This window comes from Podarcis muralis, chromosome 7 (assembly GCF_964188315.1).
Source record: "Podarcis muralis chromosome 7, rPodMur119.hap1.1, whole genome shotgun sequence".
NCBI classification, from domain to species: domain Eukaryota; kingdom Metazoa; phylum Chordata; class Lepidosauria; order Squamata; family Lacertidae; genus Podarcis; species Podarcis muralis.
This window is the reverse complement of record NC_135661.1, coordinates 87,157,482-87,175,480: the sequence shown is the minus strand read 5'-3', so window position 1 is coordinate 87,175,480 and position 17,999 is coordinate 87,157,482. Positions and strand designations below refer to the sequence as shown.

At 51.7% G+C, this 17,999-nt stretch overlaps 1 protein-coding gene across 4 annotated transcripts in view; it reads right to left on the bottom strand.

Annotated features, from left to right (window-relative positions):
* Positions 1-17,999, bottom strand: part of SIPA1L3 (signal induced proliferation associated 1 like 3) — a 109,107-nt gene that overhangs the window by 41,063 nt on the left and 50,045 nt on the right. For all 4 annotated transcript variants that reach the window (XM_077932355.1, XM_077932356.1, XM_028741984.2 and 1 more), the window contains exons 2-4: positions 11,832-13,544; positions 9,630-9,760; positions 3,105-3,293 (exon numbers count right to left, since the gene is read on the bottom strand). In XM_077932355.1, the coding sequence (XP_077788481.1) occupies positions 3,105-3,293; positions 9,630-9,760; positions 11,832-13,239 (1,728 nt within the window). In that variant the 5' untranslated portion in view covers positions 13,240-13,544. The remainder of the gene's footprint in view (positions 1-3,104; positions 3,294-9,629; positions 9,761-11,831; positions 13,545-17,999) is intronic.

Below are 17,999 nucleotides of genomic sequence, written 5' to 3'. Positions count from 1 at the left end.
GAAGAGGGAGACACACAGCCGGGTGAGAAGCGCCAAGCAGGGGGAGCCCACTGGGCAGAGGCCTCGCGAGAGACACTTCCCGTGCCACGCATCGCAGGATCCGGCCACGACGGGGCCAGCCTCCTTCTTCCCAGACTGGCAGAAGGGCACGAGCAGGGAAGGGAGGCGAGGGCGTCCTCAGAGGAACGCCGCAAGGTGTTCCTCTGCGCATGTTCAGAGCGTTGAGACCGTAGCTGGAACAGGCCACAAAGGGGAGTCCAGCACCCCGCTTCTCTTTTTTTAAAAAAATATTTTTTATTGATTTTAACATATAAATTATAAAATGTACCACAAAACTTATCACTTATACAATCTTTTTAGACTTCCATCTGCACCTCTGATGATCCACCGTTTTAACCACTTCTTATGCATTTCTTAGGGACACAGGTGGCGCTGTGGGTTAAACCACAGGGCCTAGGACTTGCCGGTCAGAAGGTCGGCGGTTCGAATCCCCACGACGGGGTGAGCTCCCGTTGCTCGGTCCCTGCTCCTGCCAACCTAGCAGTTCGAAAGCACGTCAAAGTGCAAGTAGATCAATAGGTACTGCTCTGGCGGGAAGGTAAACGGCGTTTCCGTGCGCTGTTCTGGTTCGCCAGAAGCGGCTTAGTCCTGCTGGCCGCATGATCCAGAAGCTGTACGCCGGCTCCCTCAGCCAATAAAGCGAGATGAGCACCGCAACCCCAGAGTCGGTCACGACTGGACCTAATGGTCAGGGGTCCCTTTACCTTTTATGCATTTCTTAACTTTAAATTGCCTTTACATCTCTTAACAAATCATCCTTCCCCTTCTCCATTTTAGCAATAGTTCCAATAATACTCCTCACAAAACTTCTTGCAAACCTACAAACGTCGTCTGATCTACGGCATCCCGCTTCTCAAAGTGGCCAGCCAGCGGCCCGAATGCGAATCCTGCAAGCAGGACCTGAGCAATACAGCAGCGGAGGGAGAACAAGGCCCCTGCGGCTCACAGCCCTCGACAGCCGTCTCTTCTGCCATCAATTTGTCTATCTTTGCCACCCAAGTTGAGGCCACCCCCTGCCTCCCAGGAAATGAGTTTCAGAGTTTGTGTCTGCTGCCTAAAGAATGACTTTCCTTTGGATCTTCCCACACTCAGCTTTTCCCATGGGGTTTGAGCATAACCATCATCTCTCCTCTTTCTCCACAACAAACGTCACCATCGTCTGCATCTCGGCCATGTCTTCTCTTGTTCAACTTTTCCTAAACTGCAAAGTCCTAAACGCGGCAACCTTCCCTTGCCGGGGATCCCCTGATCTCTCTGGCTGCCCTTTCATCTCAACCTTTCCCAGATCTACTGCAGCCGTACCTTGGTTCTCAAACAGAGTCCATTCAACTCCTGGAACTGTTCGAAAACCAAGGTGCGGCTTCCGATTGGCTGCAGGAGTGTCCTGCAGCCAATCAGAAGCTGCATCAGATGTTCGGCTTCCAAAAATTGCTTGAAAATCGGAACACTCGCTTCCGGGTTTCGATCGTTCAGGAGCCGATTTGTTCGGGAGCCAAGGTGTTTGAGATCCAAGGTACGACTGTACATCCTTTTGGAGGCGAGGCAAGCGGAGCGGCAGGCAGTAGGTTGGCTGCCCCTGAATCTTGTGGATCTCTCCTGCTCCCTGAATCTACCTCATCCCCTTTCAGAGCCCTCAATGCCCATCCCATTTTGCATACGTCTCCCGGTATACCCCACGGAGGACCTTAAGGTCCATAAATGGCAACACCCTAGAGGTCCCAGGCCCTAAGGAAGTCAGATTAGCCTCAACCAGAGCCAGGGCCTTTTCAGTACTGGCCCCGGCCTGGTGGAGCGCCCTGCCTCATGAGACCAGGGCCCTGTGGGATCTGATTTCTTTCCGCAGGGCCTGTAAGACAGAGTTGTTCCGCCTGGCCTTTGGCTTGGAATCAACTTGATTCCCTCCCCCTCTTTGTTTTTCCCTTTCTCCTCCTGTGAAGAGGCTGCATCTTAATGTTTTAATGTTGTATTTTGATCTTGTTTTTTAAATTGTATTTTAATCATCTTGTTTTTATTATTGGTTGTTAGCCGCCCTGAGCCCGGCCTTGGCTGCGGAGGGCAGGGTATAAATAAAATTTATTACTGTTGTTGTTGTTGTTGTTGTTGTTATATAATCCCACAAATTGCTGACATGTCTTTTCTTTTGTCTGATACCCCCAAGTTCTAGTATGATTTGGCACATGTGTGTTTCTCTCCACCCCGTCTCTTGCCCCTCAGCCCACCGACCAGGGATCAAGGACGGAAGAGGGACCAATGCCCACCCCCCGGCCATCCCGCTGTTGAATGGTCACTTTAAAATGTGAAGGTTCATTATTGTTTCACAAGTTGTTTATGTCTTTAAGGGCCAGGGCAAATAACGAGACCCAGTCTTGCAGCTGTGAAACATAGCAGGTGCTGCTAGGTTGTGTTAATTAAGCTGTGTCAGCATTTGGGCATAGTATATAAGGAGCAGCACCTAGCTCTCCCATTACCCTGGGGGATGGGTTGGTGGTTGGGTCATGTTTGTTGTTGTTATCTTTAGTGTAAAAGGAGTTTTTGTTTTGTTATTAGGTAAAGGTAAAGGTACCCCTGCCCGTACGGGCCAGTCTTGACAGACTCTAGGGTTGTGCGCTCATCTCACTCTAGAGGCTGGGAGCCAGCGCTGTCCGGAGACACTTCCGGGTCATGTGGCCAGCGTGACAAAGCTGCATCTGGCGAGCCAGTGCAGCACACGGAACGCCGTTTACCTTCCCGCTAGTAAGCGGTCCCTATTTATCTACTTGCACCCGGGGGTGCTTTCGAACTGCTAGGTGGGCAGGCGCTGGGACCGAGCAGCGGGAGCGCACCCCGCCGCGGGGATTCGAACCGCCGACCTTTCGATCGGCAAGCCCTAGGCGCTGAGGCTTTTACCCACAGCACCACCCGCGTCCCTGTTTTGTTATTAAAACCTTGTTAAAGTTATTTTTGAGTTCCTTGTTATGCATGGTCTCCCCAGCAAGCTCTCTGCAGCGCTACTAAACTGCAAATAGCCAACACCCCCCACTTCCCCCCCCCCCCGGCTCGCTCACCCCTTGCTCGTCCAGCTTCCGCAGCTGCTCCGTGACTTTGGGGACGCTGAGGGCCAGGCGGAGGCAGTGGATGTTCAGCTCAGGGACCACGTTCTCCAGCACGTCCTTGAGGGGGAGCCCGCGGACAGTGCCGTGCTTGGTGGAGGTAGGCGTGGCATCCTCCAGGATGGAGCCGCGGAGGGTGGTCAGCTGCAAGGAGAAGAGAGAGTCTGGTCAGAGGAGCCTTCCCGGCATTTCCTGTCCAAACCTGCCACGTGGGTGGAGCTAACCGGCACGGACAGCTTTGTGGTGGCTCCCGCCCCCAGCGGAGCGGAAAGGCAGAGGCTGAAACTGGCCCAACAGGGCAGGCTGCCTGCCGGGCACCCAGGAAGAGAGGCTGCCCACATGGCTCGGGAACAGGGTCCCCTGGAGACGGTGCTTTCCTTCATTTTGGTCTCAGAGTGTTGGAAGAGAGGGATAATAAACTGTTTTTATATGCAAAGAATATTACTGGCACAGAAATGGAAACAAGAACTACCGACCAAAGAAGAATGGCAGACGAAATTAATGGACCCTGCAGAATTAGACAAGATGACAGGAAGGATCCGAAACCTGCGGGACCAGAGGTTCTCAGAGGACTGGAGTAAATATCTGAACTATTTGGAAAGCAATTGTACTAAACAGATTATGCTAGCAGGACTTCAAGAAGTTTTGTAAGGAGGACTATGCGAAGCCTGGAAACGATGCCTTATGAGGAACGGCTAAGGGAGCTGGGCATGTTTAGCCTGGAGAAGAGGAGGTTAAGGGCTGATATGATAGCCATGTTCCAATATATAAAAGGATGTCATATAGAGGAGGGAGAAAGGTTGTTTTCTGCTGCTCCAGAGAAGCGGACACGGAGCAATGGATCCAAACTACAAGAAAGAAGATTCCACCTAAACATTAGGAAGAACTTCCTGACAGTAAGAGCTGTTCGACAGTGGAATTTGCTGCCAAGGAGTGTGGTGGAGTCTCCTTCTTTGGAGGTCTTTAAGCAGAGGCTTGACAACCATATGTCAGGAGTGCTCTGATGGTGTTTCCTGCTTGGCAGGGGGTTGGACTCGATGGCCCTTGTGGTCTATTCCAACTCTATGATTCTATGATTCTAAGTATTGGAGAGAAGATTATGAAGAGAGTTACTAGAGAGTTAAGGATAACTGAAAGTAATAGAGAAATTAAGAAATGTAATTTAAGTGATAAAGATTGAAAAATCTTCAGATGTGGTTGATGGAAGTCCAAAACATTGTATAAGATAAGAAAGTATGTGATACGATTTTTGGAAATTATTTGTAAAAATCTATATATATCTATATATCTAATCTATATCTATATCTATATCTATATCTATATCTATATCTATATCTATCTATCTATCTATCTATCTATCTGAGTGTTGGAAGAGAGAGACAACCTCGAGACACACCTCAGGGCCCAATTCTGAACATTTAAAGGTTTGTCTCCAATTCACTTTGCAAATTTCAAAGCTTTGCAAATAGAGATTGAGAAACAGATAGCTGGAAGAGGAGTTGTTTGGGCTCCGGTTTTCAAATAGCAAGGTGGCTTCTTGCAGGGAAGACCGTTCGCTTTCCCTAGATAATGGAAATATGTATCTTGAAAAGGGCAGTCAATTCAAACGGAGAGTTGGAAGCTCTCGCAGATAAGCGGTCTGCAGAGCTGCAGAACGGATTCGGAAGAGCATCATGGAATCCACGCTTTTGCTCTGAGGTTGCAAAACAATCCAGAGCAAAGGACCCCTGGGAAGGCGGGGGGGCAGCCTCCGAGCCCCACGGAGACCCCAGCCTCAGAGCAGTCAAGGCCTGCTCTCTCTCCCCCCTGCCCTTTTATTCTCAAGGTGCGCTGATGGTGTGCTCCTCCTCTGGCTGAAGCAGCAAATGCAATCCCTGCGCTGAGTTTGCAATGCCCTCTGCTGGGCTCTGGGGAGCTCCTCACAGCTCAGAGACAGGAGGCGAGAGCAATGGCTGCTTAGGACCCCAGGCCACGCTTGTGACCCCTCTTTTCAGAGCACAGCAACATGCGTGAGGGGGGCAACTGCTTTCCACAGGAAGCTGCCTTATATCAATTCTCCCTCAGAAGGTGGGGGACTTGCCTTCGCCGGAGGTTTTTAAGCAGAGGTCGGATGGCCCTCTGTCAGGGATGCTTTGGCTGCGATGCCTGCAGTGCAGGGGGTGGACTAGATGACTCTGTGGGTCCCCTTCCAACTCCACAATTCTGGGCTTCTATGATTCGCTTACCTGCTGACATCATAGAGGTGAAATCAGCCGGTGAGCAGGGCTCCAGCCTCCCGGGTGCTGAGATCGTGCTGGTGGGACTGACTTTTGCAAGCAAAAGGACTGAACCCTCTGCAATCAGCTTGTGAGCAGAGAGGAGATAAGGATCTGGCCTGCCCACCAGAAAAGGATCCATTCCCAATTGTTTCAGGAATTTATGTATAGGTTGGGGGGAGGGGGTTGCCCCTCCAGCAGATATCATGCACATGCAGCCTGCTATCAAAACTAGCACAATCACTTTTGTGACTTTTTTGATTTGTCCCCACAAAACACTTCATCAGAGTTTCTTACTGCCTATTCAAAGGGCCTTTGCTGCACGATACCAAATGTAAGAATTCACTGATAAATGTTCCTATGTACTGGCGCACTGGAAAACTTCAGAAATTCATATAATCATGTGAGCTCAGCTACTCAGCAGCCCCTCTGCCTGAGTGATAATCCCTGGCATCCTGATACCTGAGTGCCAGACAGGTAGCCATTCCATAAATAACAAACCCAGATGAAGACAAAGGGGTGTGGTTAACTTGGCTGGGAAACACGGAAATGTAAATACAGTGGTATCTCAGGTTAAGTACTTAATTCGTTCCAGGCGTCTGTTCTTAACCTGAAACTGTTCTTAACCTGAAGCACCACTTTAGCTAATGGAGCCTCCTGCTGCTGCCGTGCCGCCGGAGCACAATTTCTTTTCTCATCCTGAAGCAAAGTTCTTAACCCAAGGTAATATTTCTGGGTTAGCAGAGTCTGTAACCTGAAGCGTATGTAATCTGAGGTACTACTGTATCTCTTTTGCTTCACTTGATGGGTGTTTGGTGGAGGGCAAGGGGAACCATGGGGCAGGGTCCAGGATGCTCAGATTCCTGCCACCAGACCTCCCCTTTCATGATGTAACCATGATGTATGAGTGATGTAGTTTGGGGGGGGGGTGTAACATGGGGATTAGCAGCTAATAAATGTTTGGGTTCTCTCTTGTTCGGGGCTTCCACCTTGTTCCATCTGGTGGCAGGTGGGAGTCCTGTCGCAACAGTCTTCAATCAAGACTAAGCCTACTGACTGCTGTTTTGCTCTGGTATTCCTGGCTGATGTTCTTGTTTTTTGTCCAAGGGAGCCCTCAGATTTCTCCGTTAACACAGTGCAAACAAGCAAGATGCAAAAGGGAAGCTTCTCCGGGTCCCGCAGGTCATGAGGCAGCGGTGCCCACTTTGCAGAGAAGGCAGCCTGGCAGACGAGCTCCCCAATGCCGCTCAGTCGCCAAAAGAGACCGCAGAGGAGCCAGAGGGGTAGAGTTACTGCCACTTCCCAACGGAAGCATCCTAAGAGAGACAGCCCTTTCTGTTCTGGCCACAGCAGCTGGCATGCCAGAGGCTCACTGGGGCGGTGTGTGCCCTGGATTAGACCCGGAGCACCCGAGAACATGCAGGCACCACCCAAAACTTTCCCCGAGTCCAGCAAAGCACTGCTTTTGAGCAGCAGACAGTAAGAAAGGATTCAGTTACACAAGATCCAGGTTTCAAATGGAAGTGATTGAAGGGAAAGTGAAACTACTGAAGGCTGCATATAGCATACTGCTAGAATGGGAGACGAAAGATGAAGAGGTAAAATCAGTCATGATTAAATGGGCACAAGAGATAGGTCATAACATTATGTTGGGAAAGGTTATGAAAAATTGACTTAAAATTTACAGATTGTTCTCTGTTGAAAGAAAATTATATGAAGATGATGTATAGATGGTATATGACTCCAGTGCAGTTTGGAAAAATCTATAAAACCAGTTCAAATATGTGTTGGAAGTGTAAGGAAAAGGAGGCGACATTTTATCATATGTGGTGGGATTGTAATGAAATTAAAAAGTTTTGGGAAATGATATACAATGAATTGAAGAAAATGTTCCATTTAACGTTTGTTAAGAAACCTGAAGCATTTTTGTTAGGGATGTAGGAAAAGACCTGCCAAGGAAACTGAAAAATATCTTCATGTATGCGACAACGGCGGTGAGAGTCTTAATAAAAGAAGGATGGAAGAATGAGGAAACCCTGACTAAAGAACTATGGCAAGAGAAGCTGATGGACTCTGCAGAATTGGCAAATTTGACTTATAAACTACGGGACAAGGATAACTGTGACTTCAAAGATGAATGGGAATCTTTTACAAAGTACTTAAAGAAACAACAAAGTGAACTGGACTCCTTAGCATGTTTTGAATAAACAATAAACAATATTGACAATAACCAGTCAGATTTATACAATTTTGTAAAATGCAGAGAACAGCATCTGTAGAGAAACCAGAGATTGGAGCTGAGGGAAGTCAAGGGAGGAAGGGGAGGGTGGGTTATTTTATTGGGGGGGGAATCAAGGATCATATGTATTAAGACAATATGTTTTGTTTAGATTCTTAATAAAAATATTTTTTTAAAAAAGCACTGCTTTTGAGCAGGAGGTGCCGTTATCCGACACAAACACACGCAGGGCTCAAGCCGAAGTGCAAAACCAGCCTTGGGCTTCCGAGGACCAGGCGCTCGGCTCAGAGAGATGTTGACGGGGGGGCAGAGATTTGGGAGGCGGGGAGAAAGCAGCAAGGTGCTCTGCGGCCCAGCAGTGAGGGGTCTGTTCCCAGTAACCGAGGGGCAAACTGTCCACCCCCTTTGGCACTTCGGCACACAACTTCTGTGGGACAGGGAGCCATACATTTCCCCTCCCTTGGTGGATCTGTGGCTTCTTCCACCCCCCACCCCCCAAGCTCAGTATTCCTCCCCCGAACCCCCACTGTCAGCCTCCAAGGGACTTAGGTTAGACTCTCGCTCTGCAGACATTTCTGGAGGAAGTGGATGCACTGCATGAACCCTGGGAACTTGGTGGGACAGGACAAAGGCCAGCGGGGAAGGAGCTAAAAAGCCTGGGAAGGAAGTGGACCCAAGAAGAGGCCGGCTGATGGATCAGACCAGAGAGCCCTCAAGCCCAGCGTCCTCCTCTCACAGCGGCCGGCCAGAGGGAAAATCAAGACAATTAAGAAAATTAAGAGGAGGGTGCTAGGGAAACTGAGAACACAACACCTCCAACAAGAATCAGCAGCAGACCCTCTAGCAGAAGCTCTGGGGAAGTCAATGCCAGGCAGGAACACAAGAACTGTAGAACTGTCGAGGTGGAAGGGGCACCCAAAGGTCATCCAGTCCAACCCGCTGGAACGCAGGAGTCACAGCTAAAGAATCTCTGACAGAGGACCAACTTCTGCTTAGAAACCTCTAACCTTTTGGGGGGACAGGGGGCGGGCAGGTGTGGAGGACTCCCTGGTCCTGAATGGGGGAACTGTGCCCCTGAAGGACCAGGTGCGCAGCCTGGGAGTCATTCTGGACTCACAGCTGTCCATGGAGGCACAGGTCAATTCTGTGTCCAGGGCAGCTGTCTACCAGCTCCATCTGGAACGCAGGATGAGACCCTACCTGCCCGCACACTGTCTCGCCTTTGAAGGTGACCCGGAAACTACAATTAATCCAGAATGCTGCAGCTGGACTGGTGACTGGGAGCGGCCACCGAGACCACATAACATTAGTCCTGAAAGACCTACATTGGCTCCCAGTACGTTTCTGACCACAATTCAAAGTGTTGGTGCTGACCTTTAAAGCCCATAACGGCCTCGGCCCAGTATACCTGAAGGAGCGTCTCCACCCCCATCATTCTGTCCGGACACTGAGGTCCAGTTCCAAGGGCCATCTAGCAGTTCCCTCCCTGCGAGAAGCAAAGCTACAGGGAACCAGGCAGAGGGCCTTTTTGGTAGTGGCACCCGCCCTCAGAGCTGGACCTCAGTGTCCGGGCAGAACGATCCGGAGGTCTGTTTGTAAACCAAAACAGGTTGTAACCCAAGACGCGCTTTTGCCAATGGGGCCTCCCCCCCCAAAAAAAAATTGTTCGTAATTCCCCCCAAAAATGGGTTGTAATCCAAAGAAAGGCTGCAAACCGGAACACACACTTCCGGGTTTGACGTGTTTGTAATCCAAAATGTATGCAAACCAAGACACCACTGTATACTGGTCTCGACAAGCTTTTCCAGTTGGGTGAAAAGGCCTCGGCCGCAGGTTTCATAACAATGCAGGTTTTTTTAAAGCCCTTATCGTTAGACGTTTTTGTTTTCAAAACTATCTTTAAGCTGCTCTTCTGTGAACTGCCTTGGGGCGCACGTGGAAGGAGATCCGTAGAGGAACAAAGCAGCGCCCGCGGCAGCAACCTACCTCGCTGGTTCGGAAGATGATCCTGTACTGGTACTGAGGCCCGTGCTCTCGGTGGTCCTCCAGCTTCTCTCGCCGGATGCTGACGGCCACCGGACCCAGCTTCTCGTCCACCCCAAAGTAGTTGGCATGCTCTGCAGAGAGAAAGAGAGGGAGGGGCAGGTATTCATCCAGAACAACAGCAGAGGCTCCCTGTCTCAAGACACACACACACACACACACACACACACACACACACACACACACACACAGCATGCTGGAAGCATGGGAGCCAAACTTTGGCTGAGCCCAGCAGTGCCAAAATTGGGGAGTACCACCCCCTGGGGTGCTTTGGGATTACCTAGGGGTGCCAAGAGGCAAGGAGGTGATCGAGGGGGAGCATGGGAGGCTGAACCCTCCAAGTGCATGGATCCCTTGCTCCTGCCTTGCAGCGGGCTGGACTAGAAGACCTCTGGGGTCCCCTTCAACTCTGCAATTCTAGGACGAAACACCTGCCTCGCTTCATATTTGAAGTTCTCCTGCTCTCGTTGCTTTCAAACCTATTTCCTTTGTGCTTATGATGCCGAGTTCTCACCAGAGAGCCAGTCACTGGTAACAGCGGTTGATTAACTTATTAATTAGTTATTGTACATCTGTGGTTTGTTTATGTTTGGCAAGTAGCTATAGATCAAGATTTCACGCTATGAATATTTTCCCACCCTTGAGCTTTTTGTAGGAATGCCTAACAATATTTTCCATGCAAATACTCTTTGCTGAACGTTCTTTTCATTTTTAGCTAGGAATATCAGATCAGACCACAGTTTAAAAATGTCTGCCATAGTCCAAAGTTAATTCCATTTTCACTGCGTGTGTTTCTCCTTCTTGCATACTGGGCCAAGTGAATTGTTGCGAGAGCAAGCTACAGTCCAGCAATGTCGTTGAGATAATAGAACTGTAGCTTTACAAGGCAAGGTTATCTAGTCCAACCCCCTGGCGAAGAGACATTCCGTTGTGGCGATCGTAACCCAGATTTAAGGTGCCAGTTGCCACCTAGCTTATATATCTGAATTTCTACCACTGCTGTCAGGGATTCTTAAAGAGAGCCATCCAAACTTTGCTTAGAAACCTCCAAGGAAGGAGAGTTCCCTGCCTTCCAAGGTCACAGAACTCTAGAGCTGTCGAGGAAATAAACAACTATCTGACTTTTAGAAGACATCCGACGGCGGTCTTGTACTGGGAAGTTTTTCCATGTTTGACTGTGCTTATAGTTTTTAATCTGTTGGGAGCTGCTCAGAGAGGCTGGGATAACCCACCCAGATGGGCAGCATATCAATAAATTATTATTATTAACCCCAAGGATCATCTAGTCCATTCCGTTGTACCTGGCTTCTATATCTGCCTTTCCAACACTGCACATAAATACATCATAAATCCACTTTTAGAAGACATTTTTCTTTTTTTCTTTCTCCTCCTGTGATGAGGGCTGCATTTTAATCTTAATGTTTCAATGTTTTAATGTTGTATTTTAATCTTGTTTTTAAGTTGTATCCATTCAACTGGTTTTTATTATTGCTTGTTAGCCGCCCTGAGCCCGGCCTTAGCTGGGGAGGGCGGTGTATAAATAAAATTTATTATCATTATTATTATTATGAAGGCCACCCTGTATAGGGATATCTTTAATGTCTAATGTTTTACAATTTTTAATGCGCTGGAAGCAACCCAGAGTGGCTGGGGAAACCCAGCAGGATGGGCAGGGTATAAATAATAAAATTATTATTATTATTATTATTATTATTATTATTATTATTATTATTCCAACTAAGCCCAAGGAAGAAATTCCTTGCGGCAAGAGCTGTTTGAGAGTGGGACGGACTGCCTCGGAAGGTGATGGTCTACCTTCACTGGAGGTTTTCCAAGCAGAGTTTGGCTGGCCATCCATCAGGGATTCTTTCGCTGAGATTCCTGCATTGCAGGGGGTTGGTCTAGATGGCCCCTGGTTGCCCCTTCCAGCCCTACAATTCTGTGCTCCTCCTACTGGTTGCCTTTTGCCAGGAGTTATTATCATCAAATAAAGAAGCTCATCATCATCATCATCATCATCATCATCATCATCATCAAATAAAGAAGCTAAACAAATTCCTGAGCAATGTCCGGTTGCCACAGGGGCAGCTCAAGACCCCCCCCTCCTGGCCCACCCTGCCAGGGCAACCCCAGAGCGGCGCCCACCTTTGCCGCAGAAGTGCTCCTGGTAGTAGCGGGCGCCCAGGTCGACATGCTCAATGCTGTAGTGCTTCAGCCGTGCCACGTTGCGCTGAAGTTCCTTGGGCACCTCCAGGACGGAGACGCTGGCATTGGTGCAGCACGGGGCGGGGGACGCCTCCGCCAGGCCGCCCCCTCCTGCCCCTACGGCCTCCCCGCCAGGAGAGCCAAGGGAGGCGGGCGAGGCCCGCGAGAAGCTGACGTCGCGCTCGCGCTCCCCGCCCACCTCGTTGCGGAAGTGCGGGCAGCTGAGCAGGAGCCCGTTGCTGCGGCTGTCCCCGGGGTCGTGCCCCAGGTGCTCCTTGAAGTTCGGGTCCTCGGAGCCGAGGAAGGGGGCCGCCGCAGGCTCCGGGGGGCCGCAGGTCCGCGAGGCGGAGGAGACAGCTGAAGCGGCCGAGGCCCCTGTGGCGGTGTTCCTCCTTTGCGCCACGTAGGCCCGCCGCGCCACCACCTCATTGAGGTCAAAGAGCATGCTCTGGACGTCGTAGTGCGCAAATCTCTTCTGGCACAGCCAGGGCCGCCCGCCTGCGTCCTCGGGGTCCGGAGGGCCACCCTTGCCGCCTTCGGGGTCTCCCCGGCCGCTCCGCAGCTTCCGGAAGATGGAGTCCCCGCCGCCCGCATCGCCCCGGGGTCCCTTCTTGCGGGACTTCTCCTTGGGCTGCAGGGGGAACTCGTCCGCGCCCAGGAGGGAGAGCGCCTGCTGCTCACTCCGGGCCTCGGCTTTGCTGCTGCTGCCCCGCGCCGCACGGAAAGACCCCGCCTGCTCCTTCCGCCGCACCATCTTCCCACTGCGAAACTCATCAAGCATTTCGTAGAAGCTTTGCTCCGAGACGCCCTGAACGTCGATGGAGGAGGTGCTCCCGTACTCCCGGAAAATGGGCAGCTTGGCACCAGCCCCCCGGGGCTCAAACACCTCCTGCGGGTCACACTCACTGAGCGTGACCTCGCTGCTGCTCCGGTTCCGAAGAGGCAGGAAGCCCCGGGCCGGGGACCGCGGCCAGCCGTCAGGGAACTCCGCGTCCTTAGAGCGCCGCCGAGCCAGGCGCTGGAAGCCCCGGGACGTCCCAGTGAAGGCGGCCCCATTCTGGAAGCCGCGGGAGCCCGTGGTTGGCGTCTCTAGGTCTCTTGAAGTGCTGCTGGCGGCAGTGGCGGGATCTTTCAGCCCTTCTCTCTTTGGCGGCCAGTCGGCGATCCTGGCCCGCACGCCCATTTTGGGCATGGCCGGGGTGGCCGTTGCCGGCCGCGAGGAAACGGGCGCCTCCGCTTGCGCGGCACAGCCATTCTGGGCCCAGAACCCCGGGGAGTAATAGTCGCCGCCTTTCAATCCGGGGCCCCCCACGTCGCCGCTCTCGTGAACAGGCCGGTACGATGTCATAGTCCAAGGGAAGCGAGGACTGCGACTCCCTGTTCGAAGGGGCCACTCATCCCCATCGGGGAACGCAGACGTCAGCCGTGACTGGGGGGCATGGCGCCACGGGGCGCCAGCCCGTGAGAGCCCCCCTCGGGGCTCCCTGCTGGGGGACCGGCCCCTGCGGCCATCGCACTGGTGAGCAATCCTCAAGGCGCCCCGGCATTTGCAGGAGGAGGCAGCTGGGGAGGAGGGCTGTCAGAGCTTCTTCCGGCAAACCCCAGGCTAATCCGGTGACGTTAACCGTGGGAACGTTTCACTCTGGGCCATCCCTGCAGGAGAGGAGGGAAGGAAAGAAAGAGAGGTTAGCAAGGGAGGCCCTGCTCATGTCACCGGCAGCTTTAGATTCACAGAAAGATAGAATTGTGGGGTTGGAAGGGCCCCCTAAGGGCCATCTAGCCAAACCCCATACATTGCAGGAAACACAGGTCAAGAATCCCTGACAGGCAGCCATCCAACCTCTGTGTAAAAGCCTCCAGTGAAGGAAAGTCCCCACCTTCCAATAATAATAATAATAATTATTATTATTTATACCCCGCCCATCTGGCTGGGCTTCCTCAGCCACTCTGGGTGGCTTCCAACAAAACATTAAAATACCATAATGCACCAAACAGTAAAAACTTCCCTGAACAGGGCTGCCTTCAGATGTCTTCTAAAAGTCTGGTAGTTGTTCTTCTCTTTGACATCTGGTGGGAGGGTGTTACACAGGATGGGTGCCACCACCGAGAAGGCCCTCTGCCTGGTTCCCTGTAGCTTGGCTTCTCACAGGGAGGGAACCGCCAGAAGGCCGTCGGCGCTGGGCCTCAGTGTCCGGGCAGAACGATGGGGGTGGAGATGCTCCTTCAGATATACTGGACCGAGGCCGTTCAGAGCTTTCAAGGTCAGCACCAACACTTTGAATTGTGCTGGGAAACACAAGGATGTCTGCCCTTCCGTCAAACAGCTCCTATCCTGAGAAAGTTCCTCCTCATGTTTAGTTGGAGTCACATGCTGGCAAGCTCAAACTCCACGACCACGAGGGACTCGCAACTCCACCCCACCCCTACGCTGTTCCCGGCAACACAGACTCAGGAGAAGTCTGGACAGAGTGTGGGCGGCTGCAGCTCCAAAGGACGTTTGAGCATTTTCCTGCTCTTTGCAGTTGAGTCAGTAGATGCCATTGTCCACAGATGCCGGATGAATCCAGCAGCATCACGCCATCTCAGAAACCCTATTGGGGCACCTGAAATACATCCCAACCATTTCACACACTCTCCTAAGAACGTAAGACAAGGAACTGCTGGATTGGGCCCATTGAGTCCAGCACCCTGTTCTCACAGCAGCCAACCAGGTGCCCCACTATCCCCGTGGATAGATAGATAAAACTTTATTCGCATTAGCCAATGGCCACAGCAACAGTAAAACATTACAGTATACGCAAAAAAAGGGAATTTGATATAAGAACACAATTTTAAGTCCTGCATGAGCCGTCAGTTAGTGGCCCTTATTCTGATTGCCCCTGCTATGAACCTAGCAACCTTTGCTGTTATCTGCTCATTTTGATCTGATAGAAGAAAGGACATTGCGGCAGTGGTTGAGCGCCCTGGGATGGTTAGGACGAGTGGGGTGATGATCTCGTTCCTCAGGTCTTTGTAGAGAGCGCAAGACAGGAGGACGTGTGCCGCTGTTACGGTGCTACCGTCTCCACATGGGCAAAGACGTTTCTCAGGCGGGATCTTTTGGAATCGACCCTCGAGTACCGCAAGATGGCAAAACATCCAGTCTTGCAAGTGTAAAAGCACGTCTGCATTTTGGGATAATAAGTTTGTGCAGATACGGGGCCAGAGAATCAAAATGGAGAGGTGGAAAATGAACATACCAAGGGCAGAATTTCCTTATAGTGGCCGGGTTGTTCTGATGCTCGATATCTTTTAGACGTTGACCGATTAGACTGTTTGCTTTAGTAGGGCCCCTAGTGAGTAGGTGTTGTGGGGCCTATCCCCGTGGATCTAGGGGCGGTTCACAACATAAAAAGCCCTCCCTCCCTCCGTGAATGTGCCTGGCAGCCTCAGGGGCTGGAGTCCCCTGCAAAGCCTTGGACTGAAACCACAAGCCCAGCCTGCACAGGAAAGCAGTAAGTTGGCACTTCACACAGAGTCAGGATTTTGGTCCTCTAAGCTCAGGGTAGCCTACACTGGCTGACATCGATAGGCCTCCTGGGCCTCATGCAGGGAATCTTCCCCCCACCTAGAGATGCTGTCACCAAACGCAGCCCCTTCCCCATGAGCAAGAAGATAAAGGAAAGGATACATTCACACAGTTCCTAGTTAAACTGTGGAACTCCCTCCCACAGGAAGATGGATGGCTTTGAAAAAGTACTAGGCAAATTCACAGGGGAGAAGAGGGCTGCTACTACTACTACTACTACTACTACTACTAATAATAATAATAATAATAAATAAATTTTAATTTATACCCCGCGCTTCCCGGTTCAGAAAACCGGGCTCAGGGCGGCTAACAACAAACACTTAATTGATGCAACAAAAAACAGCATAAAACATGAATAACAATAAATTCAGAATTCAAAAATCAATTTAGGGGGGAAATCCATCCAATAAACATAAGATGATCACCAGGGCTAGCTGGCTAAATTAGTCCTATTTGGGCCGGGGAGGAGACCAGGGGAGAATTAGCTGTGGGATCCCAGAGCAGGTAATCTTCATAAAAAGGGGAGGGGGAGGGAAGGAAAGGGAATAAAAGATCAGGCTAAGTTCAAGTTGAAAGCCAGGCGAAATAGCTCTGTCTTACAGGCCCGGTGGAAGGAGGTTAAATCCTGCAGGGCCCTGGTCTCATGGGACAGAGCATTCCACCAGGTCGGAGCCATCACTGAGAAGGCCCTGGACCTGGCGGAGGATAATCTGACTTCCCTAGGGCCTGGGACCTCTAAACTATGGTTATTCATGGACCTTAAGGTCCTCTGCGGGGCAGACCAGGAGAGGCGGTCCTGTAAATACTAGCCACGAGGGCTAGGCTCTGCCTCACATCCTTCTGAATCCCTGCTGCTGGAAACCGCAGAAGGGGAGAGAGCTCTCACACTCAGATCTTCCTTGCATGTTTCCCCACAAGAGGCAACTGTTCAGCCCCTGTGAGAACAGGAGCCTATGCTAGATGGGCCATTGGGCTGATGCAGCAAGATCTTCTTAGGTTCTTTAAGGGGTGTGTGGAGCTACATCCTTTGCCCGTGTCCTGCCTGCAACCCTTGAGGACACCTTTCCCGCAAAGCAAATCCTCAGCTGCGCCCCTTCCGCACCCCTGCCTCCCTTTCCCGTACAGACACAAGCTGCTCTTTAGAAATGTCAGGCTGGGGGTGTGCGGCCCACGTTCCTCAGCCCAGCAGGTGGTGAAAGAGGCTCCCACCCAGAGGATGGCAGCGTTTTCTCACCCGGGAGGCACAGATCTGTACTTTCACAGCCTGCTAACAACCTGGGGGGGGGGGGGGCGGGGGGCAGGAGGACTCACAGAGCCAAACCCGCAGCCCTGTGCTGGGGAGGGGTGTGTGCTCCTCTTAATTCTATTCCCCCGGCCCCCCTCAAATGCTCCCCCCCACCCAGGTGGTGTCTCCAGTGATGGCAGCAGCCTCCTCTAGGGCTGGCAAGGAGGCTCCCCACCCCACAAAAGCCCATTTGTCTGGCTCTGGGAACAGGGCACCGCTACCCTCCTTGACAACCTCACCATGTCTCCCTTGGCTCAGGCGCCCAGGGCCCTGCGAAGCGGAGGCAGCTTGGGTGACGTCACCCTCGCAGGCGGGGAGTTTCCTTCTGTAGCACAGGGATGCCCCGAGGCCACGTAGAGGCGGCCTTCAACCAGCTTCCCTCTCGGCCTGCTGGGGCTTGCTGGGTTCAGCGAGGGCAGAGGAAGCTCTTCTGCCACGTTGGCCCAGGCAAGCAGCATCCTAAGTAGAGCCTGCAGGATGAGGCCACATCTAGTCCAGCGGCTCTCCAAGGGGCCAAACAGTTCCCTGTGATCAGAAACATTGTTCTGCCTCTGCAGCTGTAGGCAGCAGAGTTATTATCATGGCTGGCAGACATTGATAGACTTGTCTTCCATAAATTTGTCTAGTCCTGTTTTATAGCGATCTATGTCAGTGGCGGGACGTGGGTGGCGCTGTGGGTTAATCCACAGAGCCTAGGACTTGCTGATCGGAAGGTTGGTGGTTCGAATCCCTGCGATGGGGTGAGCTCCCGTTGCTCGGTCCCTGCTCCTGCCAACCTAGCAGTTTGAAAGCACGTCAAAGTGCAAGTAGATAAATAGGTACCGCTCCAGCGGGAAGGTAAACGGCGTTTCTGTGCGCTGCTCTGGTTCGCCAGAAGTGGCTTAGTCATGCTGGCCACATGACCCGGAAGCTGTACGCCAGCTCCCTCGGCCAATAAAGCGAGATGAGCGCTGCAACCCCAGAGTCGGCCACGACTGGACCTAATGGTCAGGGGTCCCTTTACCTTTAATGTTGGTGGCCTTATCTTGGCAGGCAGCCATCAGCAGCCCTCTCCTCCGTGAACATGTCTGATCTTCTTTTCAAGTTATCCAAGTTAGTGGGCATTGCTGCCTCCTGTGGCAGGGAGTTCCAGAGTCTGCACTGCGTACATATGCTCTTTATTTAATCCGTCCTGACTCTCCCAACATTCAGCTTCGTGGGATGCCCATGGGTTATGAGAGACGGAAAACACCTTTCCCCTCTCTGCACCGTTTTA